Here is a 26,371-nt window from a genome sequence, read left to right on the forward strand (position 1 = left end):
CTCAGTCCCAAGGTCATAAGTTCAAGCTGCATGTTAGGAACAGAGATTACTTTTTTTTTTTAAAGACTTTATTTATTTGACACAGAGAGAGAGAGAGAGGGAACACAAGCAGGGGGAGTGGGAAAGAGAGAAGCCGACTTCCAGCTAAGTGTGAGCCCAATTCAGCACTCGATCCCAGGACCCTGGGATCATGACCTGAGCCAAAGGCAGCCATATAATGACTGAACCACACAGGCACCCAACAGAGATTACTTTTAAAAAAAGTTAATAAAAAAAATTTTTAACTACAAATTGAAAACAGAGTTCAAGCTCAACCCCTGGATCTGGAATATAAAATAATGACAATATGAAGAAAAATGTTTATTTTATTTTTATTTTTTTAATGTTTATTTTAAACAGCAAATCTTTACTTCATTCAAGTTACATTCTTTTTTTATTCCCTTTTAAAGATTTTACTTATTTAAAAAAATATATTTTATTTATTTATTTGACAGAGATCACAAGTAGGCAGAGAGGGAGGCAGAGAGAGAGAAGGGGAAGCAGGCTCCCTGCCAAGCAGAGAGGGCAATGCAGGGCTCGATCCCAGAACCCTGGGATCATGACCTGAGCCGAAGGCAGAGGCTTTAACCCACTGAGCCACCCAGGCGCCCCTAAAGATTTTATTTTTAAGCAATCTCTACACCGAAAGTGGGGGGCTCAAATTCACAACCCCAAGATCAAGAGTCATACGCTTCACCAACTGAGCTAGCCAGGTACCACTATTCAAGCTACATTTTAAAATGTAAAAGTATAGAAGATTATAATAAATATAATTTAATATGTGAGTTTATCAAATCATTGGTATTTTAAGGTGCCTGGGTGACTCAGTCATTAAATGTCTGCCTTCAGCTCAGGTCATATCTCAGGGTCCTGGGATCGAGCCCCGCACTGGGCTCCCTGCTAGCAGGAAGCCTGCTTCTCCCTCTCCCACTCCCCCTGCTTGTGTTTGCTCTCTCAGTCTCTGCCAAAAAATAAATAAAACCTTAAAAAAAAAAAAAGAACTCATACTCCTTTAGAAAAACTATTGGTATTTTAAAAGTAAAAGCATAAGATATACAAAATTAAAAAGCTACTTGGAAACAAGCTAAGATTATTGATAAAGGAGGGAAATGCATTCAGGTCCCCAGTATAATTTCTTAGTCAGCCCACCATTGTTACTGATAAAACCTTATTATATATCTTTAAAGCATATTGCAAGACAGAAGGGAAAACAATGCACATATTTTCTTCCAGCATGTTTGAATATGTGTGTATACTTTTAAGTCCCAGCTAATTAATTAAAACCTATGCAGAGTAACAGCACAGTAGCTTTTTCTTTTCTTTTCTTTTTTTTTACGATTATGGAACACTTAGAAGCAGTACTTATTACTGTAGTCCATAGAGATTTCAAAATCCAGTTTTATAAGAACTGTGTAACACTTTGTCGGACATATGTTACAAAATCAGTTAGTACAGGATTCCTGTCATCTAAACATAGCCTCACATGAAACTGAATTAGATTCATTTATTGTAGATAATATACTGTTGGGTAATGTAAATTTAAAAAATATCCTATGATGGAAAATCTCAAATATTAAGAATAGAAAAAAAATAGAGACAATAGTGTGAACACCATCATGCACCTAATACAGCTTTAATAATCATCTGTATGGGAGCCCTGGGGGAAAAAAAAGAGCACAATCCAGGGCACCTGGGTGGCTCAGTCGGTTGAGTTGCTCAGGTCATAATCTCAGAGTACTGGGATCAAGGCCACCTGTAAGGCTCCCTCCTCAGTGGAGTGCTCCACTGAGCAGGGAGCCTGCTTCTCCCTTTTCCTCTGCCCCTCATCCCCATTTGTGAGCACGCTCTCTCGCAATAAATAAAATCTTTTTAAAGAACATACAATCCAGGGGCGCCTGGGTGGCTCAGTGGGTTAAGCCGCTGCCTTCAGCTCAGGTCATGATCTCAGGGTCCTGGGATCGAGTCCCGCATCGGGCTCTCTGCTCAGCAGGAAGCCTGCTTCCCTCTCTCTCTCTCTGCCTGCCTCTCCATCTACTTGTGATTTCTCTCTGTCAAATAAATAAATAAAATCTTTAAAAAAAAAAAAAAAGAACATACAATCCAGGGGTGCCTGGGTGGCTCAGTGGGTTAAGCTTCTGCTTTTGGCTTAGGTCATGATCTGAGTCCTGGGATCGAGCCCCAAGTACAAGAAGCATGAAAAAACAGGGGCACCTGGGACTCATTGATCCTAAATCTATATAGGTTTACAGTTTTTGACAGATTTAGACACTTTTTAGCTCTCATTCCTTCAACAGTTTCTTCACATTTCTTCTCCACTTCTTAGTCTATTATAGTACATTAGATGCTTTTTAAAAATTTTCTGTGATTTTGTAGTTTCCATTAATAGGTCTTCAAACTCATGAATCTTTTCTGCTGGACGTCAAGTCTGCCATTATTCCCACCTGGTGTTTTATATTTCACACATCTAGATTGTTTTTCCATCTTCTGTGTCTCTAAACTTCAACAATTGGAAGAGTTACAATATGTCTGCAAATTTTAACATCTGTGTCAGTTTCAATTGATTTGTCTGATTATGGGTCCTATTTTCCTATTTATTTACATCTTTAATAGTTTTTGATTAGATGCTAGACATTAGGAATTTTATCTTTCTGGGTATTCAATGTTTTTGCATTCCTGCAAATCTTTGTTCTAGTACAGTTACTTGAAAAGGATTTATTGCTTTCAGGTCTTGCTTTAAACACAAGAGAGAACAATGCTCAACCAAGGACAAATTACTCCCCACAACTGAGGTGAAACCCATAAATGTACTCTACCCAAAGCTCTGAGAACATTGAGGTTTTCTAGTCTGTCTTGTTGGTGCAGCTATTATTCCCAACCCTTTTGGAGATGCTCTAATACTTCCAGTAATCTTTCACTCAGCCTCAGGTAATTAATATCCTCAGCTACATGGACTGATTAGTACTGACCTGAAAACTCAAGTTTTTAGAGTTCTTTTCCTGTGCAACTCTCTTCTCTGTAGTACTCTGTGCTGCAAATTCTAACCACATCGGTTTCACCAGACTCTCAACTATCTCATCAGACTCCACCAGGTTCTCTCTCCCTGTTTCTTCCTCCCTGTGATGCAATGGGAAAACTCCCTCAAGGTAGTAAGCTGGGGCAATCATAGAACTCACCTTGTTTCTTTCCTCTCCTTGAGGGTTCATGTACTTCATTCCTTGATGTCTTGAAAAACAGTTTCATATATTTTGTCTATTTTTTTATTATTACTGTCATGTCTCAACCTTTTAACTATTATGCCCCCCAAAATTTGATGCATTCAAGAAAAATATCTGGATAGCATCAGTTGCTTTCTAAAAACCCTGAATCAGAAATTGAGTTATACTTGAGAATAAAAGAACATAAAACACTAATTTTTCATAAAAATTAAACAATGCTTAGGAGACATTAACTTTATCATTCTTTTGGATGAATAAGACTGTAGAAAACAGAATCACTGTAGTACTACTTATTAGTACTTTAAATAAGTACTTTAAATACTCAAATTAAGAACACAAGAAACAGGTGTTAATAGTGTATCAGACATGTGAGACTTGCCCTGGTGTATCACAGACTGGAGTGAACTAATAAAGACAGCATATTTATCACATTAAATAAAATGCTCCCGAATTTTTATTTGCATTGTATTTATTTGGGATTTTTTCTCTGTTGCATTTATGTATTAGTTGAATTATAAATTTACAAAGCCCTATCAGCTAACATATTTCTAATGTGTTAGAAAATAATTAAGGGGTGTGCCTGGGTGGCTCAGGTGTCTTCGGCTTGGGTCATGATCTCCAGATCCTGGGATCGAGCCCCACCGTGGGCTCCTAGGCTGGCTCAGTGGGGAATCTGTTTCTTCCTCTACCTCTCCCCTTGTTTATGTGCTCTCTCTCTAATGACTAAATAAAAATCTTTTAAAAATAAAATAATCAAGGTAATGGCTCTTAATGATGAATTATTTTGTCATATACCTACAACCATTGCTTTTGCAAATTCCCAAGTTTGTTGAGAGTCACAAAAAAAGAAAACAGTGAGCCTGTCACTGCAGGCCACTTTTACATATCAAACAGATGAAGTAACTAAGATATCTCAGTGAAGGGTAATGAGGCTTATAGAAGATTGTTTCACATCACTGATTTCAAAGCATCTGTTCAGTTATAAAAGCTGTAGAAGAATGTAACTTCCCTCTAGTTTTCCTGTATTGTTACGTAACTCATTTTCTTCAAATTAGTATTAATTTACACCTAGTATTTATAGGATAAATAGAAATGAAAATGGAAAACAAACCATACTAGCCCAAAAAGAAATGAGGTGAACAAGTACCATAAATAAAAATTATTTAGGACCAAATAACCTACTACTATTGTGGCCTATAAAGATTTTATTGCAGGGGCGACTAGATGGCCCAAGAGTCGGATGCAGAGTTAAGCATCCAAGTTCTGATTTCTGATCCCAAGTTCTTGGAATCAAGCCCTGAGAAAGGCTCTGTGCTCAGTGGGGAGTTTTTTCCCCTTTATCTCCCTCTGCCCCTCCCCTGGCTCGTGTTCGCTCTCTCTCTCTCTCACATAAATAATAAATCTTCAAGGAAAAAGGAAAAGATTTTATTACATTCTTTCTATCCTGGATATACCAGGCTTCATTCAGGTCTAGATCCTAACTAAGACCTTTCTATGACTACTACTTTCAAAGGTCTTATTTACCACACCAGCAGTAAGAAAAACAACTCAAAGCATTCAAAGTTTACAACATACTATGTCTTACCTTCTTAGCTCCAAAAACTAGTTGGATGGGCAAAGATGCTATCCTGAACACCTCTTTTCTGAGGCACAAACACCTTTAGGTGGAGGGATCTACAACTGAGGCAAAATTATAAAAGGAATGGAAGGTGGAAAAGAGCCCTGCCTTCTTTTAAAAAAGATTTTATTTATTTGGGGTGGGGGGTAGGGGAAGAGGGCACGAGAGTACATGAACATGGGGAGAAGGAGGCAGGAATCTCAAGAAGACTCTGTGCTGAGCGTGGAGCCTGATGCAGGGCTTGATCTCATGATCCTGAAACCATGAGCTGACCTGAACGAAGGCAGACGCTTAACCAACTGAACCATCCAGGCACCCCAGGAGCCTTACTTCTATTAAATTAAATGTTTGGCCTTTGGCAAATACTTAACTCTCTGAGCCTTAGTTTCCCATTTGTATAAATAAGGAAGTTAAAGGAGGTAGGATATAGAGCAACCTGGTTTACAGAAATTCTATCACGGCTTTGTAATCCATTATTCATATATTTTAGGACACCATTTCAAAAATGTTATTAAAGTCATTCACCTCCTAAAATCAACATAACAGAAGTTTTGTTTAGAAGCCACTACCTAAGTTTTAACTTTGGTTAAAACCTCCCCAAAGTTAAAACTTCAATGTAGCCATGATTAAACTTAACCATCAGTTTATAGGAAATACACATGGTAGAAAAGCTTGAATATGAAGATGAAATCAGTCAAATCCAGTATATGAAAAATTCAGCTAGACAAATGACCTAATCTTTACAACAAATAAATGTCAAGGAGGCGAAGACAGCCTGTTACGTATTAAAAGATACAGTAAGAATTATTAATCATACAAAATATATGGACATGGTTTAGATTCCAATTCAAAGAAACAAGGGTGAAGACATTTTTTTTAGAAAATTAGAAAAACCTGAATGCTGGATATTAGATGAAATGCTATAATGGCCAAGACTTAAAATAATTCTAGCTGAGAGTAGGGTGCAGGAAGTGTGTGTATATGTGCGTGTATATGGGGAAGGGGGCCATTGAGACAAGGAACAGAAACTAAATTGGTCAAATATTGATAACAGTTCATTTTACTATTCTCTTTGATATTTTTCATAACAGTAAAAAAGAAGTATGATTTTCAAATCTATTAACTTTATGTACATATGACATGCTATTATCACTAGCCTGTTGAAGACATGGAATTCTCTATGCTAAGTACAAAATCTTAACAAACAAAAAGACAAAGTAGTAAGGACCCAATATAATTAAATAACAAGTGATGCATTCTGTATTTATTAAGAAAATAAGCCTTTGGAGCATCTGGGAGGCACAGTCAGTTAAGTATCTGCCTTTGGCTCAGGTCATGATCTCACGGTCCTGGAATCTAGCAGAAGTCTGGCTCTCTGCTCAGCGGTGAGTCTGTTTCTCTCTCTCCTTCTATGCTTGCGCTCTCTCGCTAATAAATAAAATCTCTTAAAAAAAGGAAAAAGAAAATAAACCACTGAAACCTATAAAATTAATACATTAAAGTGGCTTCTCCAATTACCAACCCATGGCCCATCACATTTTTTCCACTAAAACCCCACCCAAAAGACCCCAAACTTGAGTCCCATATTAGAAATGGTTTTTAAAAGTCCCATTAGTTTGATTTTCACTGTGCTGCCTTGAAAAGATTGTTTAATCTTAGAAGCAAAACCCATTTCCTATGCTTAAATGTAATTATTTAGCTCTACTTCCACATTTGTTTCAGGATCACGTACATGTTGATTATTAAACAATTATATGTCATGTTATCATTTAAAACAAAAATTTTTGAGGGGCGCCTGGGTGGCTCAGTGGGTTAAGCCTCTGCCGTCAGCTCAGGTCATGATCTTAGGGTCCTGGGATCAAACCCTACATCAGGTTCTCTGCTCAGCAGGGAGCCTGCTTTCCCCCCTCTCTCTGCCTACCTCTCTGCCTACTTGTGATATCTCTCTCTCTGTCAAATAATAAAATCTTTTAAAAAACTTTTTAAAAATACTATCAGTGGGGCGCCTGGGTGGCCCAGTTGGTTGGACGACTGCCTTCGGCTCAGGTCATGATCCTGGAGTCCCAGGATCGAGTCCCACATCGGGCTCCCAGCTCCATGGGGAGTCTGCTTCTCCCTCTGAACTTCTCCTCACTCATGCTCTCTCTCATTGTCTCTCTCTCAAATAAATAAATAAAATCTTCAAAAAAAAATACTATCAGATATTAAGATTATAAAAACATAATAATTAAGACAATGTGGGGATGCCTGTGTGGCTCAATCAGTTAAGTGTCTGCCTTCGGCTCAGGTCATGATCCCAGAGGATTGAGTCCTGCACTAGGCTCCCTGCTCAATGGGGAATCTGCTTCTCCCACTACCCTCCCCGCTACTTGTGATCTCCCCTCTCTCTCTCAAATAAACAAAATCTTAAAAAAAAAAAAAAAAAGGCAACATAGGGGTGCCTGGGTGGCTCAGTCGGTTCAGCATTTGACTCTTGATTTTGTCTCAGGTCATGACCTCAGGGTCATGAGACTAGTCCCATATTGGGCTCCACACTGAGTGTAGAGTCTGCTTAATATTCTCTGGGACGCCTGGGTGGCTCAGTTTGTTAAGCGGCTGCCTTCGGCTCAGGTCATGATCCCAGCGTCCTGGGATCGAGTCCCACATCGGGCTCCTTGCTTGGCAGGGAGCCTGCTTTTCCCTCTGCCTCTGCCTGCCACTCTGTCTGCCTGTGTTTGCTCTCGCTTCTCTATGACAAATAAATAAATAAAATCTTTAAAAAAAAAAAAATTAAAAAAAAAATTCTCTCCCCCACCCCTGCAATCAATCTCTCTCTCTCTCTCTCTCTAAAAAAAGGTGAGGCAATGTAATGCTGGTCTAGTGGTGGATAAAAATTGTAACTGAAAGAGACAAGAAAGAGGACGACATTCCATGCAGACTTCTGATGGGTGACAAAGTTCCCACTGTTGATCAGCTGAGGAGAAATAAAAAACTATTCAATAAATAGGGCTGGGCCAACAGTTATTCATATGGGGAAAAATGAAATTATATGAAATTGTATACTTCCCAAACATTAAAAAAAAAATTCCAGTAGAAGGATTTAAATGTGATGTACAACATTCAGAAAAATATTGAGAGAATATCTTTTTTTATACTCTAGGGGTGGGAAGAATTTCTTAAATAAGATAAAAAAAGAGCACAGGCCATTAAAGGATAAAAAAAAATTTTTTTTAAAGATTTTATTTATTTATTTGACAGAGAGAGATCACAAGTAGGCAGAAAGGTAGGCAGAGTGAGAGGGGGAAAGCAGGCTCACTGCTGAGCAGAGAGCCTGATGTGGGACTCAATCCCAGGACCCTGAGATCATGACCTGAGCCAAAGGCAGAGGCTTTAACCCACTGAACTACCCAGGCACCCCAATTAAAGGATAAATTTTATAAAATTAACTTCTGTCCATAAGTAACAACATGGCACAATAAAAAAAAGTAGACTAAGATATAAAAGGTATTTTATTGACATAGAAACAAGAAACATAAGAAAATGTTCAACTCTTAGTTGTCAGAAAAATGCAATTAAAATGAACATTAAGATTTCAGTCCGCCCCTACCAGACTAGAAAAAGTAAAGCCTGACAATATCGCACATGGGCAAGAATGCAAAGTAAGAATTCTCATACACTGCTAATTGGAAATTAGTCCAATTATTTAAGAAAAATAACAGTATTATTAACTAAGCTACATAGATACATAATCCTACCACCTAACGATTCTAACTTTATTAATTTACTAGGGTTGCCCTAACAAAAAATAATGTATTCTAGGTGTCTTAAACAACAGAAATTTATCTTTCTGGTTTTGGAGGCTAGAAGAACAAAGATCAAAGTGTCGACAGGTTTGAGTTCTTGAGACTCTTGGCTTGTAGACAGATATCTTCTTGCAGTGCCCTCACATGGTCTTTCCTCTCTAAATAGACATGTTCTAATTTCCTTTTCTTTTACAACACCAGTCAGACTGGATGAGGGCCCCATCTCAAACGCCTTATTTTAACCTAGTCACCTATTTTAAGACCCAATCTCCACATCCAGTCACATTCTGAGGTACTGGGAGTTAGGGCTTCAACATATGAACTTTGTGGATACATAATTCAGTCCCAACTCTGCCTCTAGTCATTATTAGCCAAAGAAATTCTTACACATGTTTGAGAATCCTGATAGAAGTTCAGTTCATGGGGTTCATTGGTAGCTTAGTTGGTTAAGTGTCTGCCTTTGGTTTGGATCATCATCTCAGGGTCCCTGATCAGCTGGGAGTCTATTCCTCCCTCTCCCTCTGCCCTTGTGCTATCTCTCCCTTGCTCTCTCAAATAGATAAATAAAATCTTTAAAAATAAATATATAAAGTGATATCTCACTGTGGTTTAAAAAAAAAAAAAGCTTAGCTCATAACAGCACACAATAGACTGGATAATCCAAGTGTGCTGTATTACTATCTAACAGTGAAAAGGAATGAACTCTAGCTACAAGCATAAATTTGGATTTTAGATTCTCAGAAACAGTACTAAGTGGAAAAAATAGTTACAAAAGCATATATGTAATATAACTCCATTTATATTAAGGTGAAAAAAGGCAAAGATAAAGCACATATTTTGGGATACATCTAGGTAGCCTTAAAACTAAAGTAAACTCTAAAGAAAAGCACGGTAATGAATGAGTGACACAAAATTCAGGATAGTGTTTTCCTCTGGAAAGGAAGGAAGAGGAAATACATTCAGAAAAAGGCACAAGACACTTAAAAAGGTACTTCAGCATTCCATTTCTTAACTCAGATGCTGGGATATATGTTCATTTTATTATTCTTTTATGAAGTAATAAAAAAATGTATTGGGTGCCTGGGTGGCTCAGTGGGTTAAAGCCTACGGCTCAGGTCATGATCCCAGGGTCCTGGGATTGAGCCCCACATTGGGCTCTCTGCTCAGCAGGAAGCCTGCTTCCTCCTCTCTCTCTGCCTGCCTCTCCACCCACTTGTGATCTCTGTCAAATGAATAAATAAAATCTTTTTTTTTTTTAAGATTTTATTTATTTATCAGAGAAAGAGAGGGAGTGAGTGAGCACAGGCAGACAGAATGGCAGGCAGAGGCAGAGGGAGAAGCAGGCTCCCTGCCAAGCAAGGAGCCCCATGTGGGACTCGATCCCAGGACGCTGGGATCATGACCTGAGCCAAAGGCAGCTGCTCAACCAACTGAGCCACCCAGGTGTCCCCTGAATAAATAAAATCTTAAAAAAAAAAAAAATGTATTTGATCTTTGTCCCTGGTACAGTGCTCAAAAACCTTGGCATGTCCTGAGTGAAAAGAGTGTCATTGGTTATTCTGGAATCCAGAGTAACTTTAACTAGAGTTTATGGTAATGAGGTGACTCAAGGTGGAGGTTAGTGGTCCCTAGACACTTTCAGGATGGAAGCTCATCACCTGAAAAGCTAATTAGGTGATTACAGGGCTGGAATTTTCAGGCCCATCCTCTTATTTTCAGATAGGGGAGAGGAATTGCTGATTGAGTTCAAATAGCCAATGATTTAATCCAATACACCTATTCAATGAAATCTCATTAAAAAAAAAAAAACGCTGAAACAACCAGGCTCAAGCTTCTAGGTTGGTGAACACATCAATGTGCTGGGAAGATAGGATACCCACAGAGGTCATGGAAGCTCTGCTCTCCTTTCCCCCCACACTTTGCCCTATGTATTTCTTCCATTCAGCTGTTTCAGTGGTAACCTTTACAATATAACTGTAATAGAGGAGTGCCTGGGTGGCTCAGTGGGTTAAGCCTCTGCTTTGATCTCAGGTCATGATCTCAGGGTCCTGGCATCAAGCCCCACATCAGGCTCTCTGCTCAGCAGGGAGCCTGCTTCCCCCACTCTCTCAGCCGCCTCTCTGCCTACTTGTGATCTCTCTCTCTGTGTCAAATAAGTAAATAAAATCTTAAAAAACCAAAACAGTAATAGTAAGCACAGCACCTACTTGAATTCTGTTCCGTTATTCTAGAGAATTCTCATATCTTATTTGGGGGTGTGGCAGTCATGGGAATCCCCCAAATTTGTAGTTAGGTAGGTAAAACTGCAAGTCGTTTGGGTATACCTGAGACTTGTGGCTAGTATCTGAAGTAGGGGCAGTTTTGTGGGAATAAGCCCTTGCTTGACCTGTAGGTCTACTCTAATGCTGGGTATTTAAATTACAGGGTACCCATTTGGTATCAAAGGACTGCTATCGAAACAACATATATTTAAATGGGATGTGTGCATGTATTACATACACCCTTCTCTCATCATATATTACATAATTAATAAGGAAAAATTTAACTACTGTGCATTTAAATCAAACAAAAACCATGAGGTAGCACTTACCTTTAACCTTGGGGCAATCATTACCCATAGGTCTTAAGTCTTGAAAGAGCCGCGTCTACCTGTATCCTCACATTTGGATTTTTAACTTTTAGTCTAATAAGAGCTTCATCCATTTTATGCACAAAATATTATCAATCTGGCCTTTTCCCAGCATATTTCCCAAGAACTTATTTAGAATCTGGCACAACAAACACTGAACTTCATTGCTATATGCCTCAATCCTAAAAAGGAAAAGAAAAAAAAAATCAAATTATTCCCAGGAGGCATTATAATGACAACCATCTGATTTTCCCTAAGTTCAGAATTCTAGAATTTAATAATAACTCATGAGGAAGTTACAATTTATGCAAAAAAATACATATATAAAAATACATATATAAAAAAATACATATATAAAAATACATATAAAAAATACATATATAAAAAATATAAATAACAGAAAAAAGAAAAAGGCTTTAACGTTAATGTCATTCATAGTCATAGATATACTACATATGCATTTAATATAGTCTCAAAATAACCCTTATCTGAAATAATATTTGCCAAATAACAGGATGCAATAATTTTTGGACCAAAATTTAACTTCTTTCCTAAGTAGAATTCTCATTTAAATATATTTACCTGAAACTGGTTCTTAAATTTTTTTAAGTAAAGCTAGCATTATAATAATAAAGTAAATCTAGCATTATATAGTAAATTAGCTTTTGATTATAATCATATTTTATCCTACAGAAAAAATGTATAATGTGACTTTCATGTGACATAAATATGTGTATGTAGGTACATATAACATAAACTTACTTATCATCACACATAACATTTATTTTTTTAAAAGACTATTTATTTGAGAGAGAGAGACAAGCAGACTTGGTAGCAGGGACCCGATGTGGGGCTCTATCTCATGACTCCAAGATCATGACCTGAGCTGAAATCAAGGCTTGGACATTCAACCGAGCCACCCAGGTGCCCCTATTTATCATCACATATAATTTAGACCCCTAGCTGTCTTCTCTCTAAATTATTAAAGCCCTAAAGGCTTTCACCCAGTAAGTTTTTGGATGATACATACACTCACTGCAAATGTTAATACTAATTGAGAAAACTTGCAGAGTATTTTCAAGATAAAGTAAAATAATTAAAATAAGTTGAAATGTCACTGTCTTCATATTCCCTCTACTTGGCTAAATGAAGTAATAAACTGGTCCAAATTCTATTTCTTGCTCCGCTGCAGATTTCATATTTACAGACTATCATAATGTATTTAAGGTATGAACAAATGCCTCCTGAAAAAATGCTTTACTGACAACCAGAAATATAAAACCAATCCTTCACAAACTACATTGATAAGTCTTTATCCCTAGCACTGACCTAAGACTCTCCAAGATATTAATGTCTCATCAAACTAAATCTTTATTCCTTAATAACTTTTAATCATCTATCCAGAAGAAATGATTAAGGAAGAAAGACTTGGTAATCATTTACTTGTGTCTCTCCTGTTTCTGAATTACTTCTGCCATGGATTAAAGCAGCATAAGACTTTGATTACAAAAGACTGTTTTGATTCCTCTACACATCCTTCAGTCTATTTAGAAAAATGTACCAAATACAGTTCAGTTGTCAATTCTTTTATAATTTCACCTGCCTATAACACAGCAATTTCATTTTGATATATCATTTATCATTTTAACTCCTATTCCCACACTACTCAGGATATTACTTACAAATGTTCATATCTGTCAAAAACATTCTCCCAGGGGCACCCCAGTGGCTTAGTGTGTATGGGTAGGTAGGGGTAGGGCATCTGCCTTCTGCTCAGGTCATGATCCCAGGGTCTAGGCTCTCTGCTCAACTGGGAGCCTGCTCCCTGTGTTTGTGTTCTCTCTCATTCAAATAAATAAACTCTTAAAAAAAAAACTTCCAATTATATTTCAGTGGTTCCCAAACACTCCCAAAAACAAACAAAAAAGCAATAGCTCTCGTATTTGGCTGCTGGGAGGACAGAATGGACCACTCTATGAAGGGCAACTGTAATTACCACATTTACTAATACACTTCCTCTTTGACCCAGCAATTCCCCTCAGATAATCTGACAGCTACCCCTGCAAATGTAGGAAATATGTATTCATTAAAGCATTGTGTCTAGGGGTGTCCGACTGGCTCAGTCAGTAGAGCATACCACTTTTGATCTCGGGATTGTGAATTCGAGCTCTCAACACTGGGTACAGAAATTACTTTAAAAAAAAAAAGTCACTTCTAATACGTAAATACTGGAAACACAAGTGTGTACCCGTAGTGCACTGGCTATTAGAGCATGTCCACAAAATAGAACATGTGACAGCTTAAAAAAAAATGAAGAAATCTAACTAATAAGGAGTATCCAGAATATACTATTAAATGAAAGAAGCAAAGTGCAGAACAATGTAGAAAATCTTGAAGGAGAAATGAAAAAACACATATTCACATTTGCTTGTATCTGCATGAAGCCCTGAGGGTAAACAAGAAACTAGTTAAAAATGGTTATCTGTAAAAGACTGAGGGAAAATACTGGATGGGGACTAGGAAAGGAGCAAGTCTTCTCGGTGAATTTCTTTCTATATACTTGGAGCATGTAAAATATTTACTAATCAAAAAATGTTTTTAAAAATCCAGTGAGGGGCGCCTGGGTGGCTCAGTGGGTTAAAGCCTCTGCCTTGGGCTCAGGTCATGGGCTCAGGTCATGATCCCAGGGTCATAATCCCAGGGTCCTGGTATCAGGGAGCCTGCTTCCTCCTCTCTCTCTCTGCCTGCCTCTCTGCCTACTTGTGATCTCTGTCTGTCAAATGAATAAATAAAATCTTTAAAAAAAAAAAAATCCAGTGAAACAAACCTGGGTGGCTCTGTGGGTTAAGACTCGGTCTTTGGCTCAAGTCATGACCTCAGGGTCTTCTGATGGGAGACCTGCCTCAGGCTCTCTGCTCAGCAGGAAGCCACTTTCTCTCTCTCTCTCTCTCTCTCTGCCTCTCTGCCTACTTTGTGATCTGTTAAACAAATAAAATCTTAAAAAAAAAAAAATTGAACATCCAGTGAAATAGTTTTTTAAAAATATCTTTGTGTAATCCTGCCAAATAAGAAAAATTAGCTTGAGAAAAAGAAATTTTTTTTCTATCTTTTTCCCTCTGAATAAATTAGCCAACCATATATGTTTGTTCAACATCATTCTTCGGTCATTTTTTTAAAACTTCCAGAAAGTGATCGCTTTTCTGTTCCTAGAATTGCTGCTATTCTTCTCTTCAATATCCTGTTGAGTTTGTAGGTGTTCAGAATGGATTGGTATCTAGCTGAATTCCTGGGACCAGACAAAATTTAGGTCCCCGGCTCCACCAATATCTTGCTCCTGCAGTCTATCTAGTCCATTTTTTTTTCTATTTCTTATAAAACCATAATAAAAGCCAATTAAGTATATCAACCTGAAAAATATCTGGTTTGTAGCAAAGATGCGCTTACTTACACTGATTTTGTCAATAACAAAGAAGTGTGTTTTGTTAAAATCATTACAGGGCATAAACACAAATTTGTATTTATGTATGTATTTTAAACCTGGTTAATGAAATGCAGATTTATGTTAAAATCAGTGAGCTCTTAACCTGAAGAGACACCGAACTGTGATCATTAAATGCAATACTGGTCTCTAAATAAGTAAACCAGGGAAAATGGTACTAAAACTCAAAATTCACTACAATCCTCATATAAGACTGCCGGGATGTGCGTGCGCTCACGAGTCACTCGGGGGTCCGCGGGAGGGGGGGGGCGGCCGGAGGCCCCTGGGGAGAAGGGGTGCCCGGGCAACGTCGGGCTGACCTCCAGACCTCTCTGAACCGGGTGGGGAAGGTTCAGAAGGTTGGAGTCCGGAGGGCCACGGGAGGCTCCTGGGAAGGCTGGTCCCAGGAGGGCGAGGGGCGAGCCCCGGGGCCGCGTTTACCGTGCGGTAGGCGCAGCTCAGCGCTGGTGATCTTGTTCTGGTGCGGCTGCTGCGTCCGCTGGAAGGCCTCCTTAACCGGCAGCGGCTCTTTCTCCGCCCCCATGGCGGCGGACCTGGCCGGGACAAGCCTCGTCCGCTCCGGGGTGCAGGGGCGCGACGGAACGTCAAGTCTACAAAGCCCCCTCAGGATCGGGTTAGCCCGCAGCTGAGCCCCCAAGTTGGAATTACCGCCCGAGTGTTCAAGTAACTCCCGCGGGAGAAGGAAATACCGCGAGACTGCCGCGGGAGCGCTTGGACAGGGAAGAGGCGGACCGGGCCTCTGGTTTGGCGCGTGCGCAGAAAGCCGAGCCTGTCCTTTTCCTACTGGAAGTGAGATGTTTATGAGTGGTAGGTTTCGGCCGGAAGTGGTGTTGCGTAGGGAAGGGAGGGATGCGCTGAATCGCTGCTTGACGGGCGAAACGCTAGGCTTGCGGCTCTGGGGTGGAGGTGAGGAGAAAGGCAGCCAGTGATATGACTGGACCTCAGACTTGTAAGGGGCGATATTCCAGGGTTCGTTGGGGGAGGCACATTCTGGTTTTGCTCAAGAGACGAATCGAGGTCTCCCGGGAGAAGGAGGTTTGAGGGAAGCTATTCTAGGGTCGGCTGAAAGGGTCAGACTGAAATTCTTCTCAGGCCTGAGAGGGCTGCAGGGAACAGGAATCTGCTGAAGTGGATAACGTGTGAATATACCCAGAGGTGATACCGGGAACTTCCTATCCTTAAGGTCTGGGGTGCTAATGGCGTGCATAAAGGGAAACAGGGAGTACAAGAGATGGAAGGTAATGTTAAGTTACGGGTTAGGAGACCGATCGGCAATGCCTGCAGGAGGGAATCAAGCCTTATCGATTCTTTTAAAAAGTAGAATTATTTTAGACAAAGATAGAAACAGAAGTGTAACTCATACATTGTGTACTTGCCATTTAATTGGAGAAATAAGTAACATAAATTGTTTGATAATATAAATTGAAGTCCTTTGTCTACTCGACACAATTTCATTCTGTTCCTCTTGCCCAAGGTAACTACTCCCCCAAGCACCTTTGTGTTTTAATTTCATACATAGTACTGTTTTGCATAATTTTAACACCAGTAATGTAATACCCTTTTGCAGCTTGCTTTTTTACTTAACATACTTTTTTTTTTAAGATTTTATTTATTTATTTGACAGACAGAGATCACAAGTAGGCAGAGAGGCAGGCAGAGACAGAGAGAGGGGGAAGAATGCTCCCTGCTGAACAGAGAGCCCCATGCGGGGCTTGATGAGCTGAAGGCAGAGGCTTTAACCCACTGAGCCACCCCGGCACCCCTTGTTTACTTAATGTTCTTAATCTTTATCAGTGTGATGTAATTCCGATTTATTCATTATAAGAACTGAACAGATACTTCCTTATATTAATTTTTCACTATCTTTTTTTTTTTTTTTTTTTTTTTTTTTTTTTGCTTTATATGGCCAGTGCCTGGTACATTGTAAGTACTTAAATGTTGTTAAATGGATGAACGCTTTAGCATTTGAGCTAAATCGTTTCAAGAATGAAGAGAATTGGGGGTGCCTGGGTGGCCCAGTGGGTTAAAGCCTCTGCCTTCCGCTCAGGTCGTGATCCCAGGGTCCTGGAATCGAGCCCCGCTCAGGCTCTCTGCTCAGCAGGGAGCCTGCTTCCCTTCCTCTCTCTCTGCCTGCCTCTCTGCCTGCTTGTGATCTGTCAAATAAATAAATAAATAAATCTTTAAAAAAAAGAATTTTAAATGGCTTACAGGTGTTCGATACAAACAATACTAGTCAGAAGCAGAATCATGGAAGTGCATGGTGTATTTCAAGAACTTCAACAGTCTTAGAGCTTAAAATGTAGAATTGTTTGAAGGTATGGGATGAAGGAGACACCTAGAGAGATAGATAAGGCTTACATTTAAAGGATATTGTCCTGAGGAGGATGCACTAGCTCTGAACCATTAGAGGTTTTTGAATTATGAGGAAACTGATCCAATCTGTATTTTTAGAGTCCCTGGCTGGCTCAATTGGTAGAGCATGCTACTCTTAATCCCCAGGTCGTGAGTTTGAGCCCCACATTGGGGGCAGCGTTTACTTAAAAATAAATAAATACATAAATATTGCTGTTAAGATTTTATTTACTTATTTGACAGAGAGAGAGAGATCACAAGCAGACAAAGAGGTAGGCAGAGAGAGAGGGAGAAGCAGGCTCCCTGCTGAGTAGAGGCTGGGCAGCCTCTGTATCAGACTTGATACCCTCTGTATCAAACTTGCACCATTTTCTATTTATGTATGTGTTCCATTTAGCTTGTATCTTGCATCCTTTTTCAGTTATAGAAGAACTAACCCCACGGTGCCTGGATGGCCAAGTCAGAAGAGCATGCATCTGTTGATCGTGGGGTCATGAGTTAGAGCCTCACATTGGGGGTACAGATTACTTAATAAATCAACTTAAAAAAAAAAAAAAAAAAGGACTTCCCATGCTTTCATTATCCCATCTACCAGGTCTATACCCTAATACATTACCTCTATTACTGTAAGTGATTTATCTGATTTAGGAGAGGAAGTAAGCTCTTTAAGAATACTTTTTGAATACAAGAGTCTGAAGCATAGCCAATTATAAACTCCCAAGGAGGACTGGGTTGAAATAGAAGTAATAAAAATATAAAAGACCAGAATCGTTAAATGACAGCTGTCTTTGTGTAAAAGAATAATAATTCATACCTATAATAATAAGATACTAGTATTTTTATGTGAGTTATTTTTAGGTAGATCTAGGTGTTAAACTTTATAAGCTAAATTTAAACATAGTTTACATTTATGTTTTTATAGGACCATTCTTTCTACTACTTAATATTATAAGCAGTTTATTATGAAATAGGATCTCTTTGATTATCCTATTTATTTATTTATGTATTTATTTATTTATTTGACAGAGAGAGACAGTAAGAGAGAGAACATAAGCAGGGAAAGTGGCAGAGGGAGAAGCAGGCTTCCTGCTGAGCAGAGAGCCCAATTCAGGGCTTGATTCCAGGACCCTGAGATCACGACCTGACCTGAAGGCAGATGCTTAACCTCTGAGCCACCCAGGGCCCCTGATTATCCTCCTTTAGAAAGTGTTTTACCAGCCTTTGTCTTACATATTACTAAATTGTTCAAATACTTATTTTTCAAATAAGGTAACAGTAATAGTAAAAATAATGTCAGTCGTTCCCTCATTTATTCTTTTTGTTTGTTTGTTTAAAGATTTTATTTATTTATTTGACAGATAGAGGGATCACAAGTGGGCAAAGAGGCAGGTCGGGGCGGGGGAGTGCGGGGTGGGGAAGAAGGCCCCCTGCTCACCAGAAAGCCCAATGTAGAGCTCAGTCCCAGGACCCTGAGATCATGACCTGACCTGAAGGCAGCTGCTTAACCCTCTGAGCCACCCAGGTGCCCCTCATTTATTCTTTCTAATACATTTATTGAGTGCCTACCATATAACAAACACATTCTGGGAACAGGTAGGTAAGATTCATTTAGTACAAAATCAGTAACGTGAAACCATATTACATGACTGCATTAATGAAACCCTCAACTACAAATAGTTGGTCATCTTAATTGAAATTTTGTTCTAAAGGATGGCTAAGCCATATGCACAGCTGACTGAAGAGCATTATTGCTTGGAAGTATGGTTATATATCCACAGCAGTCAACCTCAGTGCATATATCTTAAGCATCACTGCACACATTCATGATCTTTCAAGTTTTGGCCAGAAGGGATCTGTCCCAACAGAGCCCATTTGGCCTGTGGAATTATACTGGTGTACTTGCTTATCATGATATGTATAGCTCTGATTTACATTGAATTCTAATGAAGGATATGTCTCTTCAAATTAAAATTCCAAAACTTAGACCAAAAACTTAAGGTTTGAACCTATTCCCCAAAACTCCTGTGACTCTCCATTAAGGCACCTTTCAGAGATAAGTAAAGAAAAAGGAGGGCAAACAAAACACGAGCGTGTTTAGCTCCATTTTTCTTTTATTTAGCTCCATTTTTCTTTAGCTATATAAGGTAAATATTTAAAAAAAAATAGGGAGATATGACATAGTTTATCCTTAAAATTGTAGTGGTTTCAGGGGCATCTGATGCATTCCAACATAGAGTATGTTACTCTTCATCTTGTGGTTTTACGTTTAAGCCCTGTGTTGGATGTAGAGATTACTTAAAAATAAAATCTTAAAAAAAAAAAAAAAAGCTCTAGTTGTTTGAGATTTCTTGGAGGGAAAGAAGTATTAAAAACAAGTGAGGATCCTTGTTGGAAATTTTAATTATGAGAGGAAGAGAGTTAATAATTGTTCCCTCAACTATTAAGGACAGCTATATGAGTCAGATTGCTTCAGGGCTACTGTGAATTTCCCTCCATTCTTTTTATTCATTAAAAGGAAACCTAGATGCAGTTGTTTCTCCAACAATTTAGTTCTGGTTTAAAACATTGATGATGTACACCATGCTCTGACATCCAGGAGAAATAAACTCTTTAGTCCTACTACCTTTCTTGGAAGATAGGAAATAAGACCTCCAAAGAAAAGCTTGCCTTTTTAAAACAACATAAAATATTTGGAACATGTCATCCTTCAAGAAAACATCTAACCAAGTTAAAATCAAAGGCATCTACCAGTCCCTGAATTCTCCCCCAGATGCATATCTTTTTAAGTGTAGGCAGATACTGTATGCAGTAGGTTTCCAGCTATTAAGGCTACTTAGCCATAGTTAAAGCATTTATAATAACTAGCCCAAGTTGATATCTCCAAGTCCCTCCTAAGGCAACCAACAACTAAAATTGCCACTGTTGTAACAAACCCTGACCTCTGTCCCTATTTGTAGGTCGGCCTGATGTTACCAACCCTTTATATTACTATAAAAGAAAGCTATGCCAGGTACCTCATTAGTGCAATAAGTAGTGCGTTGGTCTCATAAAAGAAAACTATGTCAAGAGAGTGCTAGCCCAGAGACAATGTGCTACATTTTGTGTATTGCATATTACAGTTTAATCCTACTCCTATAGCAATAGCTGTTTTCTCAGATGGCTTCTGCTGCCACCTTCCTGGCACCTTCCTAAAGCTACATTCCAACATTGTTCCAGAATGCCCAGTAAAGCTTTCCATCTCATATAAAGTCCCAGCCCTTAGGTTCAATATTTAACATCTGTCCAATCCTAAACTGACCAAACGAGAGATTTCTCTTGACCAGCTCTCTACATGCTGTTTTTCACTGAATTACACTTAATCATGTGACCCATCTCACCAGCCATCGTTGTCCCTTCCTGTACCTTCAGATCGATAGCCTTCAGTTCTAACTTGGTTCTATTTTCTGACAGTTCATATCAGAGAGACCAACAAGGTAACTGAGTAGCATGCTAGGCCTTCACAACTCATGAGATCCTAGAGTAGTCCTTTTGGCATTATTTGAAGTCTACCAGTGTGAATGAGTTAACAAATGTTGACACCATTGCCAAAAACCCAACAACTGCACTTTGTCTATAATGCATAGCCTGTGGCCATAATTTTTGGTATACTCCAGCAACAAAAAGATACACAGCCTTTGCTGTGATCCTTATTAAAAATGCATTGTATGTACAATCCTGCAATCAGATTCCTTAGTATTTATCTGAAGGAGTCGAAAAGTTATGTTCTCACAAAAACCTGCAACTGATTTTTATAGCAGCTTTATTCATAATTGCCAAAATTTAGAAGCAACCACGATGTCTTTTTCAGTAGGTGAATGGATAAATAAACTTTTGTATCCAGACAATGGCATTATTATTATGTGCTAAAAAGAAATGAGCTATCAAGCCAGAAAAAAACATGGAGGAACCTTAATTGCATATTACTAGGTGAAAGAAGTCAATTTGGAAATTATACTACATGCTGTAGTATAATTCTAACTATATGACATTCTGAAAAGGTGAAAAGGGAGACGGGGGGGGCCTGATTATCTGGGATTGGAGGGACATAGAGATGACTAGGCAGAACATAGAGGATTTTTATGGCAGTGAACATACTCTGTATGATACCACAGTGATGGATACATGTCCTACATTTGTCAAGTACTGCCAAATTATTGTTAATAGTAGGGGCACCTGGGTGGCTCAGTCATTGAGCATCTGCCTTTGGCTCAGGTCACGATTCCAGGATCCTGGGGTCGAGCTCCACCTTGGTCTCCCTGCTCCGCAGGAGGCCTGCTTCTCCCTCTCCCACTCCCCTTGCTTGTGCTCCCTCTCTTCGCTGTGTCTCTCTGTCAAATAAATAAATAAAATCTTTTAAAAAAATTATTGTTAATTGGGGCACCTGGGTGGCTCAGTGGGTTAAGCCTCTGCCTTTGGCTCAGGTCATGATCTCAGGGTCCTGGGATTGAACCCCCCATTGGGCTCTCTGCTTGGCAGGGAGCCTGCTTCCCCCCTCCCCCGCCTGCCTCTCTGCCTACTTGTGATCTCTCTCTGTGTGTGTCAAATAAATAAAATCTTTTTAAAAAAATATTGTTAATAGTAAAGTCTGTATAAATATTAATTAATGAAGTCTCACAGAAGAATATCACCAATATGTGGCGAACATATTGTTCTGGGAACATATTGTTTCAAGGTTACCATTCTCGTGATGCCTCCTTCAAAGCGGCTTTATTATTAAAAGATAAGATCCCCACATAAATACGATACCAACAGACTAATGAATACTGATGGCATTCGAACAATGTATTAGCACATTTTTGAGGGCTACCTGTATTCCTGACACCTATACCTTACTTGTGTAAGGTATTTTACTCTGTTTCACTCAGATGAAGATTGGGTAATAGCCACAATGAAAAATATTATGTCCACAAAATTGGGGGATTCTAGTAGTCCTCTCAAGTGAGTGAGTGAAATCCATTTACCAGACAAGTAATAATAAGTAATCTTAAGGTAATAGGTGTCTCAGCATTAACACCATGACTTCTTGGAAGAACTCATGCAATGTAGAAACTAAAACATAACAGACCTTATGGGGAAAATAGGAACAGGATCACATGTACAACTTTGTAACCAGAGCAATAACAACAACAACAACAAAAAAAAGGTTTAAAATGTATTCAGGGGGCACCTGGGTGGCTCAGTTGGTTTAGTGTCTGCCATCAACTCAGGTTATGATCCTGGGGTCCTGGGATGGAACCTCCATAACAGGCTCCCTGCTCAGCTGGGGAGTCTGCTTCTCCCTCTGCCCCCTCCTCCACTCCTGCTCTCTCTTGCTTTCTCTCTCTCAAATAAAAAAGTCTTAAAAAAATATTCAGGATTTGTTTTAATGAGGCATTAAATAATATTTAATAAATAAAGTCTTGAGAAAAAGTACTCAGGATTTGTCTTGGATTTTATTTATTTGTCAGAGAGAGAGAGGGAGAGCGAGCAAGCACAGGCAGACAGGATGGCAGGCAGAGGTAGAAGGAGAAGCAGACTCCCTGCTGAGCAAGGAGCCTGATGTGGGACTCAATCCTAGGATGCTGGGATCATGACCTGAGCCAAAGGCAGTTGCTTAACCAACTGAGCCACCCAGGCGTCCCTTCAGGATTTGTTTTAATGAGGCATGGTAAGACACGCACACAGAAATGGCTGTCATGAAGTAGGAAGTTTTTATAATCCCAGATCCCTAGAAACAGAAGGTAGAACATGCCAAACCATGCAAGGAGGGCCATATGGGGAAACACTACGATTGGTCAAGAGGCAGAGGGAGTGGAAGGGAAACTGCAAAACCCTGTATTGTGGAAAAGTCTATGTAGTTTCTAGGAAAGGAATGAAGCAGGGTAAGCAGACTAATCAGGTTTAGAATTGGATTTTTTTTATTAATTTCAACAAAATTTTTGTCCCTGGGTTGATTAGGGCCAATGGGGAATATTGCCAGAGTGTAAGAGCCGGATTGGGGCGGGGGGCGGGGGCACAAGGTAGGGGTGTGCAGGTAGGATGGGCTATTTTATGGTTAGTTTGCATATGGCAAGCTGTTTTCTGTCAGCCATCCCTAGGATAGTTCTGGGGGATGATGGGTTCTTCCTTGATTAGTGAGAACCCAGATGCCAGATAGCAATCAAGAATACAGATAACAAGAAAATATAGTTAATGCAAACAGTTCTGATAAAGATTATTAACACTATGAGATGTTCAAAAAAAAAATTTTTTTAAGATTTTATTTATTTATCAGAGAGAGAGGGAGAGAGAGCAAGCACAGGTAGACAGAATGGCAGGCAGAGGCAGAGGGAGAAGCAGGCTCCCTGCTGAGCAAGGAGCCCGAATGTGGGACTCGATCCCAGGACACTGGGATCATGACCTGAGCCGAAGGCAGCTGCCTAACCAACTGAGCCACCCAGGCGTCCCTCAAATTTCTTTTTTAAAAAAGGATTTTATTTATCTACTTGTGGGTTTGTTGGTTTTTGTTTTTTTTTTTTTTTTTTAAGATTTCATTTATTTATTTGCATGAGAGAGCCAGAGAGAGCAGCTGAGGGAGAAAGAGAAGCAAACTCCCCACTGAGCAGGGAGCCAGACACAGGGCTTAATCCCAGGACTCTGGGATCATAACCTAAGCCAAAGGCAGCCGCTTAACCAATTGAGCAACTCAGACACCCCATTATTTATGTAACTGAGAGAGTGCACGTGGCACATGTGAATGGGGGGAGATGAGGAGGAGGGAGAGGAAGAGGAAAAGAATTCCAAGCAGACTCAGCTGAGCGCAGGCAGCCCAACAAAGGATCAGTCTCAGGACTCCTAGATCCTGACCTGGCCCAAACCAAGAGTCGATGCTCAACTGACTGAGACACCATGGTGCCCCAAGTCGTTGAATTTCTAACAAACATTACAGTAAATATAAGTCTTTACCCCCCTCCTCCAGAAGGGTGAAACAACTTGCTGGAAGGGTGTGTAAGGAATTGCTTTGTTGCAGTGCTAAGACGGAGATACACCAAGATCAAAGAGAGCAATGCATTAAGTGAGGTTTCCCCTGCAAAAGGAGAGCATTCCTCTTGAAATCTGCTTTCTGAAAGTTTGTTATGCCAGTTCACTTTTATCAAAGACCTACATTAGTACAGTAACAGCTTTTTTTTTTTATAAAAGTTAAAATCCTCTTTGGATTTCTTTGAGTTAACAAAAATAGGTATTAATGTAGGTCTGTCCTAAAAGTGAAATAGCATAACATGAACTTTTAGAAAGTGGGGGATACCTGGCTTTGAAGGTGGACATAACCAAACTGAGCTAAGAGGAAGTATGAAATGGTGAATGAACTATGTTCCTCCATGGCTTACTGTATTCAGCTTTCTAAGTGTACTTTCCAACTCCTGATGCTGACTTCCAGGCTTTACTGACATTTTTTCAACTTACCAGTCTTGGTTTAGGTGCTTTGCCTTACAGAAATAGGCCTAAGCTGTTACAGCATAGTGATGAGAAGAGCCTTGGGCTTTTTGCTTCAGCATCCATGATCTTGGAGGTCATGAAGGTTGCCATAGCCAGCAGTAATACTCTTTGTATGATAAAGCTTTGATGTCACATCTCTGCTTTTATTCCCAGGTCAAGGATGCATTCCAATAAAGTTCTAAAAATGTATCAGCAGGTCCAACATGGTAGTTGACCTACCTGTGGAAAGCCTCCCTGGATCCTCACTGGGTCAGATCATACTGACATTCTTAAAAACTCTTCCCATCAAAAACTAACAAGAATGAAAAGATAAGACATATTCCTACCACTTCAAGGAAGTTCCTATACCAGCCAACAGTCGAGCACATTAGCTTGCTGCTTTGATCATCAAATAGACATACTCAAGCTCAACACGGCAGAGGAAAATGTCTCTGTATCAATATCTTTCACATTCTGTATGTGACCTATCAGTAGGTCATGCAATCAGTTCTGTGAGTCACAATGAAATTTTTTTTAAACAAAATAAAATATAAAGTATCAGGTGTTTGCATGAATCCTCTGCCAGAATTGTGCTGCAAGGAATACTAAGGTCAATTTCAATATGTGAAAAGATAATTAGTGGAGGGCATATAATAAATAGAATGTATACTGACTAAAAAATGGTTTTTCAATCCTTTGTCCGCTGGTGTCTTGTTCAGTTTTCATAATAAGTTGGTGAGCTGTCTAGTTTTATGTTACCATGACTTGCAACTAGATGTGAATTCTCAGATGTTCAACTGAGATGCATTTGCAAACTGCATTTTTTTGGAAAGATGTTATCTAGACTATATTTATGTGTGTGTGTGTGTGTATGCATATACATATATGTGTGTATATATATATAAATATATATATAAAATATATATAAAAATAAATATGTGTATATATATAAAAGTAAAAAATATATATAAAATTTATTTTTTGTTAAGTGGCAGTTAAAACATTTTAATCAAAATTACTTTTAAAATGGATCATATCTTTTTTAAAAGAAAGGAAAAATGAAGTGAAATATGCAGAAGCATGTTCAAGTTCAACTGCTGGATCTGGAAATGTGATTAGTGACAATATTGAGAATAGAGACAATATTGAGAAAAATATTGACTCTAATTTGCAGACTTCAACTTCGTTTGAGCCACATTTCAAAAGGAAAAAAGGCTTCGTTTGAGCCACATTTCAAAAAGAAAAAATTAAGTGCAAGACATTATAATGAAGATTATTTTAAAATACAGTTTTATCAAATGTGAAAAACCCTTTGAAAATGACAGACCTCAGTGTGTTATTTGTAATAATATTCTTGCAAATGAACGTTTAAAACCTTCAGAATTAAAAAGACACTTAGAAACTCAGCATGCTGAACTTATTGATACGCCTCTTGAATATTTTCAAGGAAAGAAAAAAGATGTAAAGTTGTCAACACAGTTTCTTGGTTCTACTGCTGTAGTGAGAAAGCCTTATTATCATCATACTTAGTTGCATATCGAGTAGCAAAAGAGAAGATGGCTCACACAGCTGTGGAAAAAATAATTCTCCCAGCACGTTTAGATATGGTACACACAATTTTTGATGGCAAATCCGCTGATAAATTAAAAATGATATCTAGTGATAACATAGTATCTCTCCGCATTTGTACTATTGCAGAACATTTAGAAACAATACTTCTTGCTCGGTTGCAGTCTGGTATGGATTTTGCAGTCCAGCTTGATG

At 39.0% G+C, this 26,371-nt stretch overlaps 1 protein-coding gene and 1 long non-coding RNA gene across 2 annotated transcripts in view; one reads left to right on the forward strand and one right to left on the reverse strand.

Annotated features, from left to right (window-relative positions):
• Positions 1 to 15,474, reverse strand: part of FBXL5 (F-box and leucine rich repeat protein 5) — a 74,528-nt gene extending 59,054 nt beyond the window's left edge. Inside the window, exons 1-2 of the mRNA XM_045075773.1 lie at positions 15,203 to 15,474; positions 11,245 to 11,465 (exon numbers count right to left, since the gene is read on the reverse strand). Coding sequence (XP_044931708.1) covers positions 11,245 to 11,265 — 21 coding nt within the window. The 5' untranslated portion in view covers positions 11,266 to 11,465; positions 15,203 to 15,474. The remainder of the gene's footprint in view (positions 1 to 11,244; positions 11,466 to 15,202) is intronic.
• Positions 15,475 to 15,601: 127 nt separating this feature from the next.
• LOC123390906 lies at positions 15,602 to 25,168 on the forward strand. Its single transcript, XR_006605501.1, has 2 exons — positions 15,602 to 15,688; positions 24,782 to 25,168. It is a non-coding gene; the product is annotated as an uncharacterized LOC123390906 (long non-coding RNA).
• The last annotated feature ends 1,203 nt before the right edge of the window (positions 25,169 to 26,371 follow it).

Source organism: Mustela putorius, unplaced genomic scaffold, assembly GCF_011764305.1.
Source record: "Mustela putorius furo isolate JIRA1106 unplaced genomic scaffold, ASM1176430v1.1 tig00000083_pilon_pilon_pilon, whole genome shotgun sequence".
Classification (NCBI taxonomy): Eukaryota; Metazoa; Chordata; class Mammalia; order Carnivora; family Mustelidae; genus Mustela; species Mustela putorius.